Source organism: Harpia harpyja, chromosome 19 (assembly GCF_026419915.1).
Source record: "Harpia harpyja isolate bHarHar1 chromosome 19, bHarHar1 primary haplotype, whole genome shotgun sequence".
In the NCBI taxonomy this organism is placed as follows: domain Eukaryota; kingdom Metazoa; phylum Chordata; class Aves; order Accipitriformes; family Accipitridae; genus Harpia; species Harpia harpyja.
In genome coordinates this window covers 18,118,229-18,134,268 of record NC_068958.1, presented here as the reverse complement: position 1 = coordinate 18,134,268, position 16,040 = coordinate 18,118,229, and the positions used below count along the sequence as shown (strand labels likewise).

Here is a 16,040-nt window from a genome sequence, read left to right as displayed (position 1 = left end):
CAAGAGCAGAGCAGTGTGGTCCCTGCGAGTCCCATCCTGCCCCATCTCCTTCCCTAAAGCTGAGCGGAGCTGGTGGTTCTCCACCCCCCAGATCTCCCCAAGCAGATCCAGGCTATTACCAAGAATATGGTATGGATCAGAGCCGCACGGTAAAGCAGCATCACGTATCCAGGGATATGATTATTTCCCAGTGGTTGAAATCTAGGTCTCTTGCTTGGGAGGAGGGAGGCGGGGGGGGCGGGGGGGGGGGAAGATGCTCATATTAATCTTATGAATATTCATGGAGAAGCTCTGCTGCCTTCGGAGGTTGACTCCCGGGGTACGAGTTTTGGGGGCCGTAGGTGAGAGGTGCCGGCAGCGGCGCGGAGCAGAGCGGCTGCTTGTGCATTCGCCGCATGCCTGACTGCAGAGCCAATTGTAAGTTGGTGCCTTTTTCTCTCCCCCCCCACCTTGCATCCTTTCCCCCCCTCTCCCCACCGCTGCCCTGCTTAAATACAGCCTGACCATAAACTGTGCAAATGGAGGTATTCGTGGTTTAGTTTGCAAACACGACCTTGTCCTCGAGGCGTGCAACCTGAAATCTCGCCCCTCTGAAATACAGGCATGGCTCCTGCCTGCAGTGGTCTGTGCAGGCAGGGGGAAAACTGAGGGTCTCTGGGCAAATCTTCTTCTTCACCTCCTCCATGCTCCCCCCCCAACCCCCAAATTTGCATGAATTAACCCCAAAGATGCTTGGGGGGGGGGTGTTTGCCAGGAAAGCATGCGAAGGGGAGAAAGTAGGAGAAACTGAGTGTTGGGATGTGTGATGTCAACTCAGATGATGCCGTAACCATCTCTGATAAGCACCAAGCACCACTGCTTGGATTTGGACTCAGAAAAAGGAGCCTAGACCTCATGCCAAATAAAAATCAACATGTTAAAAAAAATAAGTAAATTTCTGTGCTGTTAAACAAACCTGGGGTGTTTGGGGAAGGGAGAAAGGGGAGGAGAGAGTTTACAGGCAAGAGAAAAACTGTATTCAGAAAAAAAAAAATCAAGGTTGGTTGATTTTTGGTGAAATGGGGGGTTGTGGCTGCCAGATATTTTTTGCAGCAGCAGAAAGATGGTGTTTGTGGCGTTTTAGCATGATGCTCGGACGAGCCAGGGAAGGTCAAATCAAGCCGAACTCCTGAGCGAGTCACTGGGGAGCGAGCGGTGGGGAGAAAATGCAGGAAAAGGAGAAAAACTGGGACAGATGCAACCTCCTCTCCTCTGGGCCTGGCAGAAAAGGGTTAAGCGAAGCGGTTGAATGCTGCAAGCCTTGTCAGGGTTGTACTATTTTTTCTAGTGCATAAGGAGAAGGGAGAGGAGGGTTGCACGGAAAAGGGAAATTTCCAAGAAAAGAGGGATCTGCGGCAATATCTGCACCCCAGGTGATGAGGAGAGGAACCAACAGGCATAAATGGCCTGGAGACGGCTGAAATCTTTGCCAAGGAGGTTGGGACCGCGGGGTTATTTTCCACCTGCCTCCCCTACCCGGTTCTGTAATCCTGGCTCAAAGTAGACAAGTCGAGTTGGAGCTGAAGAAGGGAGGTTAGAGGTTTTTTGGTTTTGTTTTTGTTTTTTCTTTGGGAGGGAAAAAAAAAAAAAGAAAAAATGAGAGGTTGGTTGGACCTCTCTGGGTTGAGCATCTCCATGGTGTGAGGCAGTGCGGGATGATGTAAATGAGCGCTCGTTAAGAGCAGGGATGCTGCCGACTTGGCATCGACCGGGGACCAGAGCCTCAACATCCCCATGAGAAATTTTGCCCACCGGAGTCGAATTCCCCTGGGGGGGGTGGGTCGGCCGGGGGGTTGGCTTTTCGGAGGATGGGGAGGGTGGATGCAGGTCGCGTGGGTTCCCATGGTCGGGCCCACGATGCTCGGGGCTCCTCGGGGCTATCTAGGGAGGCAGGTGGCCTTTGGGGGGGGAATGACAGACAGGGACCGATGGGGGGGGTCAGTCTCACGGATGAAGCCAGAGCCTCCCGAATCACCCGGGAACGCGACGCGATGGCGTGTGGGCGCTGCACCCCGTGGGTACCACCGACTCCCGGCTGCTCGGCGGTGGTGGGAACCCACCGTGGCTTTGCAGAGCCTCAGCGGTTGAGGGGGGCTGCGTCGTTGTTTCCCCCCCCTCCCCTCCCCTTCGCCTGGCACCAGCTCCCACGGGCAGCCCGGCCCTGCTGCACGCCGTGGCGTTGAGCGAGAGCGGAGGGAGATGGGGCTCTGGTTTTTTCCGCCTTGCCGCTAGCGCACTCTCGCCCTCCTCTCGTGTTGCAGTGCAGGTTGGCCAGGCAGCGGGCAAACAGCTCACGGGGAGGAAAAAGGGGGTGCCTGGAGGAGCCGGGGCTTTGCAGATGCTCCTTTCGAGCCCCCAGCAGCTTGCTACCTTCTTGGTGTTTTTTCCAGGCGATGCCACACCTCCCGAGGACACTGGGGACATCGGGTTTTGCTGAGCTTAGCATCTTTTCACCGTCGTACCGAAGGCATCAGACAGACGCTCATCTGCCCTGAAGTGCAGATCTGCAACAGCTACCGAGAAGACTCTGTCTCTCTGTCTCTCTGTCTCTCTTTCTCTCTCTCTCCAGTCCAAACCATTACAAGACCTGACTTCCACCATCTGGGAATCTAACCCCTTTTATGTCCCTTCTCCTTTTTCTACGATGACTCACCATTATTTTTAACTTTGAAGAGAGAGGAAATTATGGGGATCTTGGAAGCCTGTATTTCTCTCTAGGATTTCCCCAGGGTCAGATAATCGGTGTTACTAAGAGACACTAAGATTTGGCTTCTCCAGGTAATGTGATTTGTTTTCTGTGTGCCATGGTGGTTTGCAGAGAATGACAGGAGCCGGGACACCAGCGGTCGAGGAGGGGGACTGCAGTGGTCCGCGGGGCAGCTTGCATCGGCATCGGCAGCTCCAAATTCAGGCAGCCGCAAAGCTTGCCCGTTTGGCTGCAGGCAGGGAGGGCAGCATGTCGCCTTGCCGCTTTATGGCCAGGGCAGGAGGATCGGGAAGGTGTCGAACTTAAAACTGAAGTTAGAGCTTTCCTAGAGGGTAGATTGCCTGAGATTGCACGGTTAAATGTTAACCCTTAGCTGCATGCCTGGAAATGAGCTGAGCCTGGTCTGCCTCTCCCCGGCACCCCACGGGGTCCCCTTGCCACTTTAGGGCTGGATGGGGTTATTTTTCTTCCTTCCTTTCTCTTCCCTTCCTCCCTCTTTTTTAATTTTTTTTTTAATTAGAATTTTTATTGTTAGCCAAAAAAAGTTCTGGTTTGCCAATGCCAGTTTTTTCCACGCTGGTTTTGAATAGGTGACAGTTCCTCAGGTGTTTTCTCTCTTCCACCTAATGGGTTTAGATGGGAGTTTTTGAACTCTGTCCCAGAGAAGGCGAATTAACCCCCCTGAGGAAGAGGATAGACATGCTAGTGAAGGGAGCTGCTCTCCTCCCCCCAACTTTATTTCATCTCTCTCTTTCTCAGCAGGGGCAATTTTCTTTCTTTTTTTTTATTTTCTCTTTTTTTTTTATCATCCCTTCGCCTTTTCATGAGACACTTCCAAACCTACGTACCTGTCCTTCTGCAGGATAGTAACCCTGCCCTGAATCCGATCCCACCACCGGGCACTGGGAAGAGTTTAGCATAAGGATTTCTTTTAAAGCCCAATATGACAGTTGCTACTGGAGATCCTGCAGACGAAGCTGCAGCTCTTCCCGGTCACCCGCAGGACACATATAACCCTGAGACCGACCATGAATGCTGCGAGAGGGTGGTCATTAATATTTCAGGTCTGCGCTTTGAGACACAGCTCAAGACACTAGCCCAGTTTCCAGAGACCTTACTAGGGGATCCTAAAAAGAGAATGAGATATTTTGACCCACTCCGGAATGAGTATTTCTTTGACCGGAACAGACCAAGCTTCGATGCGATTTTGTACTATTACCAGTCTGGTGGGAGGTTGCGGAGGCCGGTTAATGTGCCCTTAGATATCTTCTCGGAAGAGATTCGTTTCTATGAACTGGGGGAAGAAGCGATGGAGATGTTTCGGGAGGATGAAGGTTACATCAAAGAAGAGGAAAGACCCTTGCCTGAGAACGAGTTTCAGAGACAAGTGTGGTTGCTCTTTGAGTACCCTGAGAGCTCAGGCCCTGCCAGGATTATAGCTATTGTCTCCGTCATGGTGATTTTAATCTCCATCGTCAGCTTTTGCCTGGAAACTTTGCCCATTTTTCGGGATGAGAATGAAGACATGCATGGCAGCGGGCTGAGCCACCCCCCCTACTCCAACAGCAGCATGGGGTACCAGCAGTCCACCTCTTTCACAGACCCCTTCTTCATCGTGGAGACACTTTGCATCATCTGGTTCTCCTTCGAGTTCTTGGTGAGGTTTTTCGCCTGCCCCAGCAAGGCTGGGTTTTTTACCAACATCATGAACATTATAGACATCGTAGCCATCATTCCCTATTTCATCACCTTAGGGACGGAGCTGGCCGAGAAGCCGGAGGATGGTCAGCAAGGCCAGCAAGCCATGTCCTTGGCCATCCTTCGAGTCATCCGCTTGGTGCGGGTCTTCAGGATCTTCAAACTCTCCCGACACTCCAAGGGGCTGCAGATCCTGGGGCAGACTCTCAAGGCCAGCATGCGGGAGCTGGGCCTCTTGATATTTTTCCTCTTCATCGGCGTCATCCTCTTCTCCAGCGCCGTCTACTTTGCCGAGGCCGACGAGAGTGAGTCCCAGTTCCCGAGCATCCCCGATGCCTTCTGGTGGGCCGTGGTTTCCATGACGACTGTTGGCTACGGAGACATGGTCCCCACGACCATCGGGGGGAAAATAGTGGGTTCCTTGTGTGCCATTGCTGGCGTATTAACGATTGCCTTACCGGTGCCCGTCATAGTGTCTAACTTCAATTACTTCTACCACCGGGAGACGGAGGGAGAGGAGCAGGCTCAATATTTGCAAGTAACCAGCTGCCCAAAGATCCCCTCTTCCCCTGACCTAAAGAAAAGCAGAAGTGCCTCTACGATTAGTAAGTCTGATTATATGGAGATTCAGGAAGGCGTAAACAATAGCAATGAGGATTTTAGGGAGGAGAACTTGAAGACAGCCAATTGCACCCTAGCTAACACAAACTATGTGAATATCACCAAAATGCTAACCGATGTCTAGTCGCTAAAATCTAGTAACATATTTAAAGCTGAAGTGGAACAATTGCAGATATTGAGTGCTGCTCTGCATTGTAGTTAATACAGTATTTTCTACGGTGTATATTTGGTTCTGCATGGGAAGCAATAGCTGTGTAAGTGACTTTTAACCTTTGATTTCCACACCGAATAAGCGTTTGTGCAAAAAAAACCCCAACAAACCATTTTGTTTCCCTTCTCCCATCCCAGGCTTGTGGGTTTCCAAAGATATGGAATGGTTGGGCATTTCGAGCAATGGGATGGGGACGCGGGGGGCAGCTCCGGGCCATCCCAGGGTACCATGAAAGCCTGTCCCTGTCCCGTGGAGCTGGGTGACAGCCAGCTTCCAGGCATGGGGAACGGCTGGGAAAGGTCAGGCAGAGCTTAATGAAGGGAAGATGCAGTCGTGTGTCCGAATTGCTTGAAGGCTCGGGTTTCCGCCCCGGGAATGCCAAGTGCGAACGCATTGCCCAGGCTCATGTTTCATAACTGAAAATGCTGCATGCTGCAATAGTTTCAGCCACTGCAGTATGCCAGTGTGAGGCCCAGGGGAGGGATAATTAGTATGACGACACATTATTTATTAAGTCTTAAATTTTCTATGCTAGGCATCGGGAGGGATGAGTAAATAAATCAAGCGCTTGGATTTTATTTATTTATTTAGCTGACACTTCCATCACCAATATTTCCAGGATCACCAAAGACACCTCCACTGACACATTGAAAATGAGTTGGAAAAAGCATCTTTTTTTATATCTATATATAAAACTGGAGCAACTATGCTGTGGCCTATAATATATTTATACTGCAGTGAAATTTAACCAGTAATACAGTACAGCTGCATGGATATTTGTTGCATGAATCTGAATATTTAATACACACACAAATATATATTTTCTTAGTAGACTATACAGTATTCATGTTTATAGTGTTTATAGATTCTCCGGTGGCTCGAAGGAGATTCATGGGAGTTAAAAAATCTCCATTATATTTAAAAACTGGATGGGGAAGGCATGTGCTGACAACAGTTTGATAGATAATAAGGCAAAGCCTGAGTGTCCGAGCATCCAGACACAAGAGCCAACTAATGCAAGCGAGGGAAGGTGAGCTGAAAGTTAAACACCTGCACTCATTATGGGGCGAGTAATTAGTCATTAATCTTGGTGCCATGAGCACAAACCACGGTGGATCAGAGAGGGCACGAGGAGCAGGTGGAATAGCAGGTACCGGCTCTCCTGACTTGTTTGTTCAGCAATTTTCAGCCGTTTCCCATATAATTATCGTGTGTGTGTATATAGATATTTAGAGAGCGACTATAGGGCCAAATCCTCAGCAAATGTGAGCACTTGGGGCATCAGGGGCTTCCCAGCTCAGGGGTGCCGGGATGGTGGGACACGGGCTGGAGCAGGATGACCTATCCTGCAGCACCCATGGGATCACCAGGGCAGGGTGCGTTTTGGGCTGGAAAACTCCTTTTCAACCATGTAGAGCCTCAGGACTGGCGGTTTATTCCCTTATGGGGGAGAGGGCACACGCTGAGGGTGGGCTGGATCTGAGCTGGTGCCTCTGAGCCTTTGCTTTGCCTTCTTCCAGGGTTTTTAGGAGGGGTGAGTCAAGATGCAGAGACCCTGAGGTTGTTTCTGCTTCGTCTTCCAGACACCCTGAGGTTGTTTCTGCTTCGTCTTCATCCCCAGTGTTATTTGGGGATCGGTGGGAGCTGTCGGTCCAGGGGGATCTCGCCTGCTTTCCCCACCCCTGTCTGGATTTCTTTGTGTTTTCCCCCCCATTGCTGACAATCCATGGGGACGGGTGCCCTGTTCCTCTGCCAGGTGAGGGGAGGAGGATGCAAACCTCTTCCAAGATTGTGGTCGAGCAAAGACTCCCTGGGGTGCAGGATAGGGTTTAGCAGCCTGTTGAGTTGGGGTGAATTTGGGCTGAATTTGGGCACGGCCAGTGCTGTACCGCTGCGGTGAAGTTTGGGCACAAGGAGGGAACCCCATTGCAGAGTGTGCGAGGGAGGTCAATCAGAACCTTCCTGAGCTCAGAGAGGAAAACCATACTAATAATAATAAAATAAACGGTGCTAGCGTATTCTACAGCAATGGTTCAAAATGCTGCTTTAGGGCCGGATCCATCTCTCGTGCTGATGTGGCTCCACTCAGCCAGGTGGAATCACTCCTCATTTTTATTTTATTGATTGCTTGATTCAGGCCTGGCTATAATTAATACCAAGTGTCCATGGTTAGTGCACGAGAGTCCTGGCTTCTGCTTGGTGCAGAGGACCAGCAGCATCAATGCGTTGGGTCTCAAAGGTGCTCAGCACCACACAGCATGGGGCCCCCGGCCTGTCTTTACTTACGTCTCATTATATTAGGAGCCCTCTCCTCCCTCTTTGCTGCTGCAGCTCTGAAATGGGAGCCCCTTGAAACCCATTAACACCTTAAACACACACAAAAAGAAGCAACTCAACCGAAAGCAATAAATCTCTGCTTCTGAAGCTCCTCCTGTCGAATGGGACGGGGCTGGCGTGAGTCGCTGCCTTGGGCATAATTCCCAGGGTGGTCAGCCAGACAGCTTCCATTGATCTGGCTCATGGTGGGTCCATGGGGATGTGAGCTTGCATGGGGTAGCTGCCTGATGCACCGGGATGCTGCCCACTCACCCATGGGTGCCACTAGCACTGGGCGATCCCATCCCTGGTGTGTGGGAAAGTGCCAAGGGCAGGTTGCTGCAGGTTTTTGGGGAGGATGCTGGCACTCAATGAGACTTTGCAAAGTGCCCAGTTGTTTAATGCCTGTGGACTTCGGATGATTTCGGGGGAGCGTTTGCCAAAGTATTGGGTGCATCTTGGAAGTGTGAGTGCCGTTGTGGTTTGGTAAGGAGGAAGAGCATGGGTTTTTTGGGATAGGTGTTTTGGGCACGATGTCCCTGTGGGCTTTCCAAGGCTGGGCAGGAGGTGAGAGCAGGTCCATGAGCAGGATCAGACACATCCAAACCCACACACCAAGCTGGGGGTTCCTGGCTCCCTTAGGGCCGCATCACAGGGATGGACAGGACCAAAGAGCAAGAGGCCACGTTCTTCCCGTTGTCACCAATGTGAGCTGGCATCCATCCCCATGGCAGAGGCCAGCACCACCAGTTCCTTCCTTAGGACGGCTCCTGCACCTCTTGCATTGACTCAGGCAGAAGTTCCTGGGGAAAACGAGCCCTGGTGGGAGAGCATCTCTGGGCTGCCCTTGGCACTGTGTTTGGGAAATAGGGAAAACACCAGGATAAGCGTTTGGATGTTTGGCTCTGGGCAAAAAAGGTCTGTGGGGGCCGTGGCTGGAAGCGATCCGTCAGGCTGCACAAAACAGAAGGGTCCAGGTTTCTCCCCCGCACAGAGAAATGGTTCCCCTATAGCTTTTAATGGGATTTGTGCCTGCAGGTCGGAGCTCTAGTGCTATTTCTAGCTTTGCTTCTGACTCACTGATGTGATCTTGAACCAGTTTTTCAGGAGGAGACTGTGATTTATTTTTTTTTTTCTTGAGGAATTTGATTTGAGAGATTCTGGGCCTGTTTCTGCAGAGACGCTGAGCATCCAAAAGTCCCCTTGACTCTGAAATAGTGCAAAAATGAGCTGCAAAGTGGCTCAGACTGAGGATGCTAAATTAGGGACTGGGGAAAGGAAGGGTCCCACCATCTACGTTAGATTGCATCGGGCCACCTAATGTAGGTGGTCTGGTTCCTCTCCTCCTCCCGTGGACATGTTTGCCTCTCTGCAGGGGCGGGATGGAGGACTGAAGCTCTCTGGTCTGCAGAGGAGCTCCTGGGTTGGCACCCAGAGGAGACAATACGTGTATTTTAGTTTTATCTTTTGTGCCATGGTTTTGGAGAGATGGAAAGTCGTGATTACAGTGCAGGTTGTCTTCCAACACCCAACCACATGCCCAAGCCTGCAAGCAACCCATCAGAACTTTAATATCTTCCAAAATCTCTGCTAAGGGCAATGGGGTGAGGCTCATATACTGGCTGGACACCACCAAGTGATTAGGGCTGCTAGGAAAAAATCATCTTTATGGGTCAATGTGTTTTATTGGGAAAAGTAATCCTTGCAGCTAAGTTTTGTGTCGAAGTCCTACAGGTTTGAATGCTGAGCTAGACAAAGAAAGAGATCTCTAGATTGGCGTTATGAGAGTATAGCACGTGGGTGTATAAATATGGGCATATTTGTGCATAAATACACAGAAGGAGAGAAAAAGACAGAGGAGGAGGAGGTATTTCAGGAAGGGCCTTGCTTTGTTATCAGATAATTCCTGGGTCAGCCCTTGAAATTGCTGCCAAAGTCTTTTAGCTTTTCCAGAGCTTGAAATACACTTAGGGATGGGCTCAAGTGAAGAAGGAAATCCCGATCTGGCCTTGGAAGCGGGAGCATCCTGAGGGGCTGGTGCCGTTTGGCTCTGTGCATCCCTCAGCAAACTGGCAGCTTTGCAGCATCTCTGCTCTCGATCCTGAATCCCTGGCTTGGGCCCGCCACAACTGTTTCTGTGACTGTGCAGGGAAAGCCAAGCAGAAGTTGAAGGGATTTGTTTGCGATGCAAGTGCTGTGCTGCACTGGGTGGGGTTTTTCAGGTGGTTTTTTTTTTGTAATGGCTTTTAAGTCCCTTGAACCATGCTGGCTTTTGGTCCCAGGGTGGTGGCAAGAAGCATCTCCCTGTTTTGGAGCCAGGGTGGGTTTATCTCAAGTTCTACATCCATGGGGAGGGATCCCAGGGTTTTCTTCTCTCAGTGGGAGCTTGTCAGCGTGCTGGTAGGGTGAAAGGGACTGAGGCGTGAAGAAAGAAGGAGTAGGCCCCAAACCACTTCATTTTGCACCCAAAAAAAGGCTGTGGCTTCTTCCTTGCACCCCTGGCAGCATCTGACCTCCTCTGCATCTAGTGCATCCCTTGGTCCCTCCTGTTGGGGACCAGCTGCTGCCCTGAGCCCCAACGGGAGACAAGAGTCCCCCCCATCATGCACGGGCCACTATTCTGTCTCTGGCCAAAGCACTGCCCTTCCCCAGGTCCTGTGTGAACGGCACCCCACAGCCTCGGTCTCCCCATGATGTTACTGCATTTGGCTGCCCAAATTTCATCCCCCCTTCTCAGAAATGGGTGTTCCGATCCTGCTGCATCCTATCACGGGAGGAGAGGGACCAGCCTCCGGTGGTGTAAATCACCCCTGAAAGCACAACACTGATTTACACCCGGGGAGGAGATCCCCCAGCCCAGTTGTATGTGATGAAAGATAAATTCCTTATCAGTGTTCTTCCTCCGGCGGGGGGGACAGTTTGGCTTGTAGGAGCCGCGGGACATCATGTAACCATGGCCTCATTGCAAGGTCCATATGTGTGTTTAAACCCCCGTGGGGACCACGTCCCCTTCCCAGCCCTGCCTGGCTGTCCTGAGCCTGGGTTGGTCTTTTGGAGTTTTGGAGCTTGTTTTTTGTTTTGGTTGTATTTTGGTTTTTTTTTAAATTATTATTCGGTTGCCTATAAGACTGTAATTATCCATTTGCACTTGCTCCCTCGTTGCTTGAGACTGCGCTCTTGTCCTCCAATGTCATACGCTGAAGCACAAGGGGAAAAAATGGGTATTGGATCAACCCTGTGTGCGGTGCCTAATTCGAGCGAATCAATAGAAAGAGGAAATCCAAGAAGGACTCATCCTAAGGATGCTGGAGCTGAACCTTTTGTTTCCATGGTTACGGGAGAAATGGGACCAGGAATGGAGAGAGGCCTATAAACTGTTAAAGGAGGACTCGTGGGAATTTCAAGTCATTTAACCATGCGTTTGCTAGACAAAACTTTAGACACCAGCTGTATCTGAATTGCACAGTGTGTATAGACGTTACTGCTCTTATTGACGACACGGGGGTGTCCTGGGGGTCGGGTGGATCTACAGGCTGAGAGGCACCCGAGTCAATAAGGCTCACCGTTGTATATAGGTATACAGATCTGTGTACATACATATTCCAAATGAGCATTTGCTGTCTGGTTTATCATGAGTGTATATAATTTATTCTTCACAGATTATCACGATTTTTGTAAATATCGGCACTAACTAAGAGAAAATAAATATGTATATTATTGAGGAGTTATCTTGATATCAGTTCTGTGGAGGGTGGGGAAGAAAAAGATAAGCAACTATATTTTTGGTAGGCTGGGTATTTTTTTCTGTATATCTAAACCTTCTGTGAGAAAAGAAGGAAACAGCCTGAGCCATGGAAAAATCAGTTTGTGCTCCACCATCAGCTGGTCTGGAGGGGCTGTTGGAGGGGGAAACCCCCTGGGAGGAGCTCATGGGTCTCGGTGGTGGGCACCGGTGAGGATGGACACGCCACATGGTGTGTTCGGGATCCCCCATGGGATTTACTCCAAAAAAACTCCAGAAGCAACACAGGTGGAGGGGAAGGGGCTGGAGCCGGGGTCAAAGCCACATACCCCATTGTTCCCCACTCCACCAACTTGGATATTGGCCATGTCTGAGCAGATAATGGGGAACGGGTGGTGCTGGGGGATAAACCTGCGCTGGGGAAACCTTGCAGGCACTCAACGGGTATTTTATTAAGCTGGTGATCCCTCTTGGAAGAGGGAGAAGCAAACAGGCAGGGACAGTGCTAGTAGCACGTACTCTGTGGGGCTACAAACCTCATATCCCCAGAGATGTAGGGTCCTAGTAGAATCTCTGGCAGGGAACGGGAATGTACTCCCCTGGGACGGCATTGGCTCCTCTTGCAGAGGAATGGTTTGTTTGGTCCATCCCCAGGGAGCAATTGTAACAGTATTTTCTCCTGCTGTTTTGTCTTCTCCTCTCCTATAAGTGTCTTGGGGCAGCTAAGGGCAGGGAAGGGGTTGGGGGCACTTGGTACTTGTGTTTCGGGGTTTGTTTGGTGGCTTTCACAGGCAACACTGCTGCTCTGGGCTTCCCTTCTTGCAGGGTAGAGCCAAGGAAGGCCACCTACTCTGCACTCACGGGATGGGGAATAAAACGTAAGGAGAAGACATCCTTCTTCTCCCATGGCATGGGTTGGTCCTGCTTGGCTCTGGGAAGTGGCACCGCCTTGTAACCCAAGGGTTAGCACAGCAGTGCTAAACCTCCATCTCAGCCACCCCCGAATCACCTCGTATTGGTCGTGGAGGAGCCCCTGGTGTGGGCTCAAAGTCAGAGTCCTTGGGTTCAAGCGTCACTTGTGCCAGTAAGGCCACTGTGTGACCCAGGGGATGTCATGTCCCATTCCGTGCCTCAGTTTCCCCATCTGTAACACAGCTTGCTAAGCTGTCTTCAAGGACCCAGCAAATTGCAAAGCTTAGCTCAATATTGGGACTGCAAAAATGCATAAATGGGTGGCTGAACCCGTGGATGGATGTTGTTAGGAGGAGAGGAGGTGTTTAAGAGCAGCCAATTCTGAACATTTAAGTATGGAAAACCATTTGAGTGCACAAAAAGTAACAAAAGTATTTATGAGCAATGCATCCTGAACAAAATGTCACAGCATTTGCTATAACACTGAGTGGAAGCAATCCCCAAACTGGGCCAGTTTGTGTTCCTTGGCCCCATTTCCAAGCCCAGGAGAAGCTCCAGCCAGCTTCAGCAGATGCCCAACCCTTCCCTTATCTGTGTCCTGTTGGCTTGTGGGCTCATAAATATCTAAACACAAAGCGGTACAAGGAGTTTGCAGAATAGAGTCTGCTCTGCACAGGCTCTCCAAAGAGATGGCAGGAGGAGGCTGCGAGGCAGATGCAGTAATTATTTTAAATTGCTGGTCTATCAGCGTGCTGCACCATCCCAGCCATGCTTGGAGGATGCGGGAGATGCCGTCAGGGGTGTTACATCCTCCTGCCAGCCAAGCTGCTTGTGCTTTTATACCATTCAAAGAGACAAGGAGAGGGATGGAAGAATTACACTGTCCGACATGGAGACCTCCCCATGCTTGGGCAGCCCTTTCGGCCCCACGATCAGCAGCTCCCAGCCTGTCATCCCAGCTGTGGCAAGCGGCTGATCCCCGCCGAGCGCAGCCTGGCTGGTTACGCCTGTGCTAAATGACCTACTTTCCTCCACTTTCTTTGCTGAGTGTTGCCTCTCTGCCAGGCAAAACCCCATGAAACCCCTTCACAGATCCGCTCCCGAGCTCATAAATTAAAGAGACCTCCAAGGTGGCACAGTGATGCTTTTTGGTGCCGGGAGGACCAAGCCGCACGCCTTTGCAAAAGCTCCTCTCCCTGCTGAGGGGCTCAAGCCCTCAAAGTCCTGCTCATTTACATTGAGGAAGGAAAAGATTCAAGTGCCGAGAAAGCACTACCTCTCTTATTGTCCTGGAAAGCTCAGGATGCTCAACCCCCCCCCCCCAGCCCATCACATGTGCCCCAGGGACAAGCGGGAACTTTTAGCCCTCCTGGCTGCCTGTTAACGAGTCTGCTTCCATTTGGCAAAAAGTGGGCACTTGGATTCTGAAAGCACCTCCCAGACCGGAGCTGCGAAGAGGCCATTAAGTAAGGTGCTGAGAGCAGGGAAGGGAAAATGATCCTGCGCCCGGGATGCTGCCGCCCTCCCAGTGATGCTCTGTGGATGCCCAGGGTGCTGGACCTCGGGTGGGAGCTGATGCAGGGTTGAACCATCGCTGCAGCAGCGCCGCTGATTCGGAGTAGCCTTAACCAAGCATCTAGGTGCAAAAAATTTGCAAGGGTGGGCGTGTGAATTGGGGCCCCCGCAGCCTATCTTTAGGTAACCTCTAGGCAAAGGTTCGGCACTTGCACAGCTCTCGCTGAGATGCACATTTATCCCGCAGCTCTGGAAATCAGGCCAGGTCCCTCTTTCTCCTTCCCACTTTCTCCTTACTCCTTCTTCTCCCTCCTTTGCATTTGTGCTGGGTGTTGAAAAACCTATTCCTGGGAGCAGTGCTTTCATCTGCACCCTGGCACAGTGTACGGGGCAGGAGAAGGGGGGCTTTAGGCAAATGAGAGCAATATCTGGGTGTATTAAAGAAACATAAATCTACGCTTATACGGATGCAGAATTGAGTCTGCTGAGGCCCTGCATCTATGAAGCAGCGCAGATGAAATAACGAGGCATGATCCAAGGATTAAAGCCAGCTCTACCCAAATATTTAGACATACCCTAATATTTAGGCCCCTTGCTCCAATGTTACCCCCATTTCATGGGGAAGGCAAGGACCCAGCTGCCTTTCTCAGCCTGGCATGCTGAGGTCCCGCTTGGATGTCATGGTGCCCAGTGCCTCTCTGTGCTGGGGAAATGCAGAAAGAGCCATGGTGAGACAGCTTCAACATTTTATCCTAAAAAAATGGTGGGAGAATCTGGGTCCAGGTTGTCTGGGAGATTTCCCAAAGTCTCAGCAGGTTTGCCCCCTCCTGCTCTCTGTGGCTTGCTGTCATTGGGGCAAAGCTTGCTCGCCACCCTGGGCGCAGACAGGAGGTGGGGGCGTTGATCCAAGCCACAATTGCACGATGCTCCACAGATGAGTCTTTGGGAGGTTATTGGTTTTGAAGGATGATTGCTGAGTTCTTAGGGACCAAAGGGGATTGGGCACTGCAGCCTCGGGGTTCGCAGAGAAACCCCAGGGCTGGTGAGAACCCAGGGAGTTTGTTTGGCCGCTGCTTTAATGCAGCCAAAATCAGCTCCTGGCAAGAGCAGCACCGGGGTTTGGGGAGCCGGCGATGCCAAGGTCATCCCGCTCCTCACATCCACACAGAGATCAGCTGGGCACAATCTACCAGCTGCCCCCGCGTCCGCCGCAACCTCCTTCCCACGATCATCTCTCTGGTCCGCAGGCACTGGGCAAGATCAGGCCCCAAGGACATGTTTTTTACCCAGCGAGAGGTGAAGGTGGGGTGTGGGCAAAGGAAGCAGAACAAATCTATTCTGCCAGGCACCTGCTCCCTGCCTTGCAAAAAAATGCCGATGGCGCATCATTTGAGTGTAGGCTTTTCCGCTTAGGCGTGGGGTTGTCTTCCCCTGTCCTTTTATCCTTGGCTAATTAAAGGCAAATCTCTGCCGAAGGAACACAGTTCTTCATAGTTGAGCCTTAATAACTAGAAAGTGGCTGCAAATGCTCGGAGCCAGCTGCAGAAATCCTGGGCAGAAATAGCATTTTTATCTCGCAGTTCACCAGCTTTGGCTCCGGGGATAATAAATTTCTGAGTTGTAGAAGGAGGCAACAGTGGATACAGCCTCGTATTGTCCGAGTTTACAAAAGGATCAGTTGGATGCACCAACTAAACTCCCAAGTCATCCCCGTGGGGAGGACCTCGGGGATGATGTGGCCATGGTGAGGTCCCACCAATCCCCGGGGATGCTGTGGGGAACAGCCTGGGTGAACCGTATCTGAGCAAACGAAGGTGTTTGCTGGTCTCTGGGCAGGCAGTTCTAGGTGCAAGTCCCCTCATCCCCAAGGAGATATCTACAGGCAGCTGGATCCCATCTGGAAAGGGCATCACCCCGCTCTAGCTGCCGTAGAGGGAGGCTGGTCCCAGGTCCCTGATGTTGGGTGAGATCTTTGAGACGGATGCTGGGGAGCTCAAAGCCAGGCTGGGAAGGTGGAAAGGGTGGAGGGAAGATGGATCACAGCGCTTGCCTTCCCATTTTACTGCAGCTGCTCTCTGCCCCCTGCCAGCACTGGGCTGGTGGAAGGGCTTTGCTCCAAACCTCATGTTTTATCCCTGTGGGAGGGCTGGGCAGGCCCAGGGCAAAGGGGCAATGCTGAAAGCTGTTTCTCCAGCTTCAGCTGTCTAAAACCAAGCAGTCTGGTCTGCTGGGGTCACCTGGGGCTCAATGCACTCAATGGAGAGACTGGCACCTCCGAG

At 51.4% G+C, this 16,040-nt stretch overlaps 1 protein-coding gene across 4 annotated transcripts; it reads left to right on the top strand.

The window, feature by feature from the left end:
• The first annotated feature begins 301 nt into the window (after window positions 1-301).
• Window positions 302-11,316, top strand: KCNA2 (potassium voltage-gated channel subfamily A member 2). 4 transcript variants are annotated; one of them, XM_052815442.1, is made up of 5 exons: window positions 316-417; window positions 1,328-1,572; window positions 2,430-2,817; window positions 3,609-6,836; window positions 6,870-11,316. In XM_052815442.1, the coding sequence occupies exon 4, from the start codon at window positions 3,690-3,692 to the stop codon at window positions 5,187-5,189; it is 1,500 nt and encodes a 499-aa protein (XP_052671402.1). In that variant the 5' UTR covers window positions 316-417; window positions 1,328-1,572; window positions 2,430-2,817; window positions 3,609-3,689; the 3' UTR covers window positions 5,190-6,836; window positions 6,870-11,316. The 4 variants fall into 4 exon arrangements, with proteins under 4 accessions (XP_052671399.1, XP_052671402.1, XP_052671398.1 ...); XM_052815438.1 differs by having other exon boundaries at window positions 3,506-6,836; XM_052815439.1 differs by lacking the exon at window positions 1,328-1,572 and having other exon boundaries at window positions 302-417; window positions 3,506-6,836.
• Window positions 11,317-16,040: the final 4,724 nt, after the last annotated feature.

What these genes read in the sequence shown, in the direction of transcription:
- KCNA2 (XM_052815439.1), top strand. Translation starts at nt 3,690, where the DNA reads ATGACAGTTGCTACTGGAGATCCTGCAGACGAAGCTGCAGCTCTTCCC.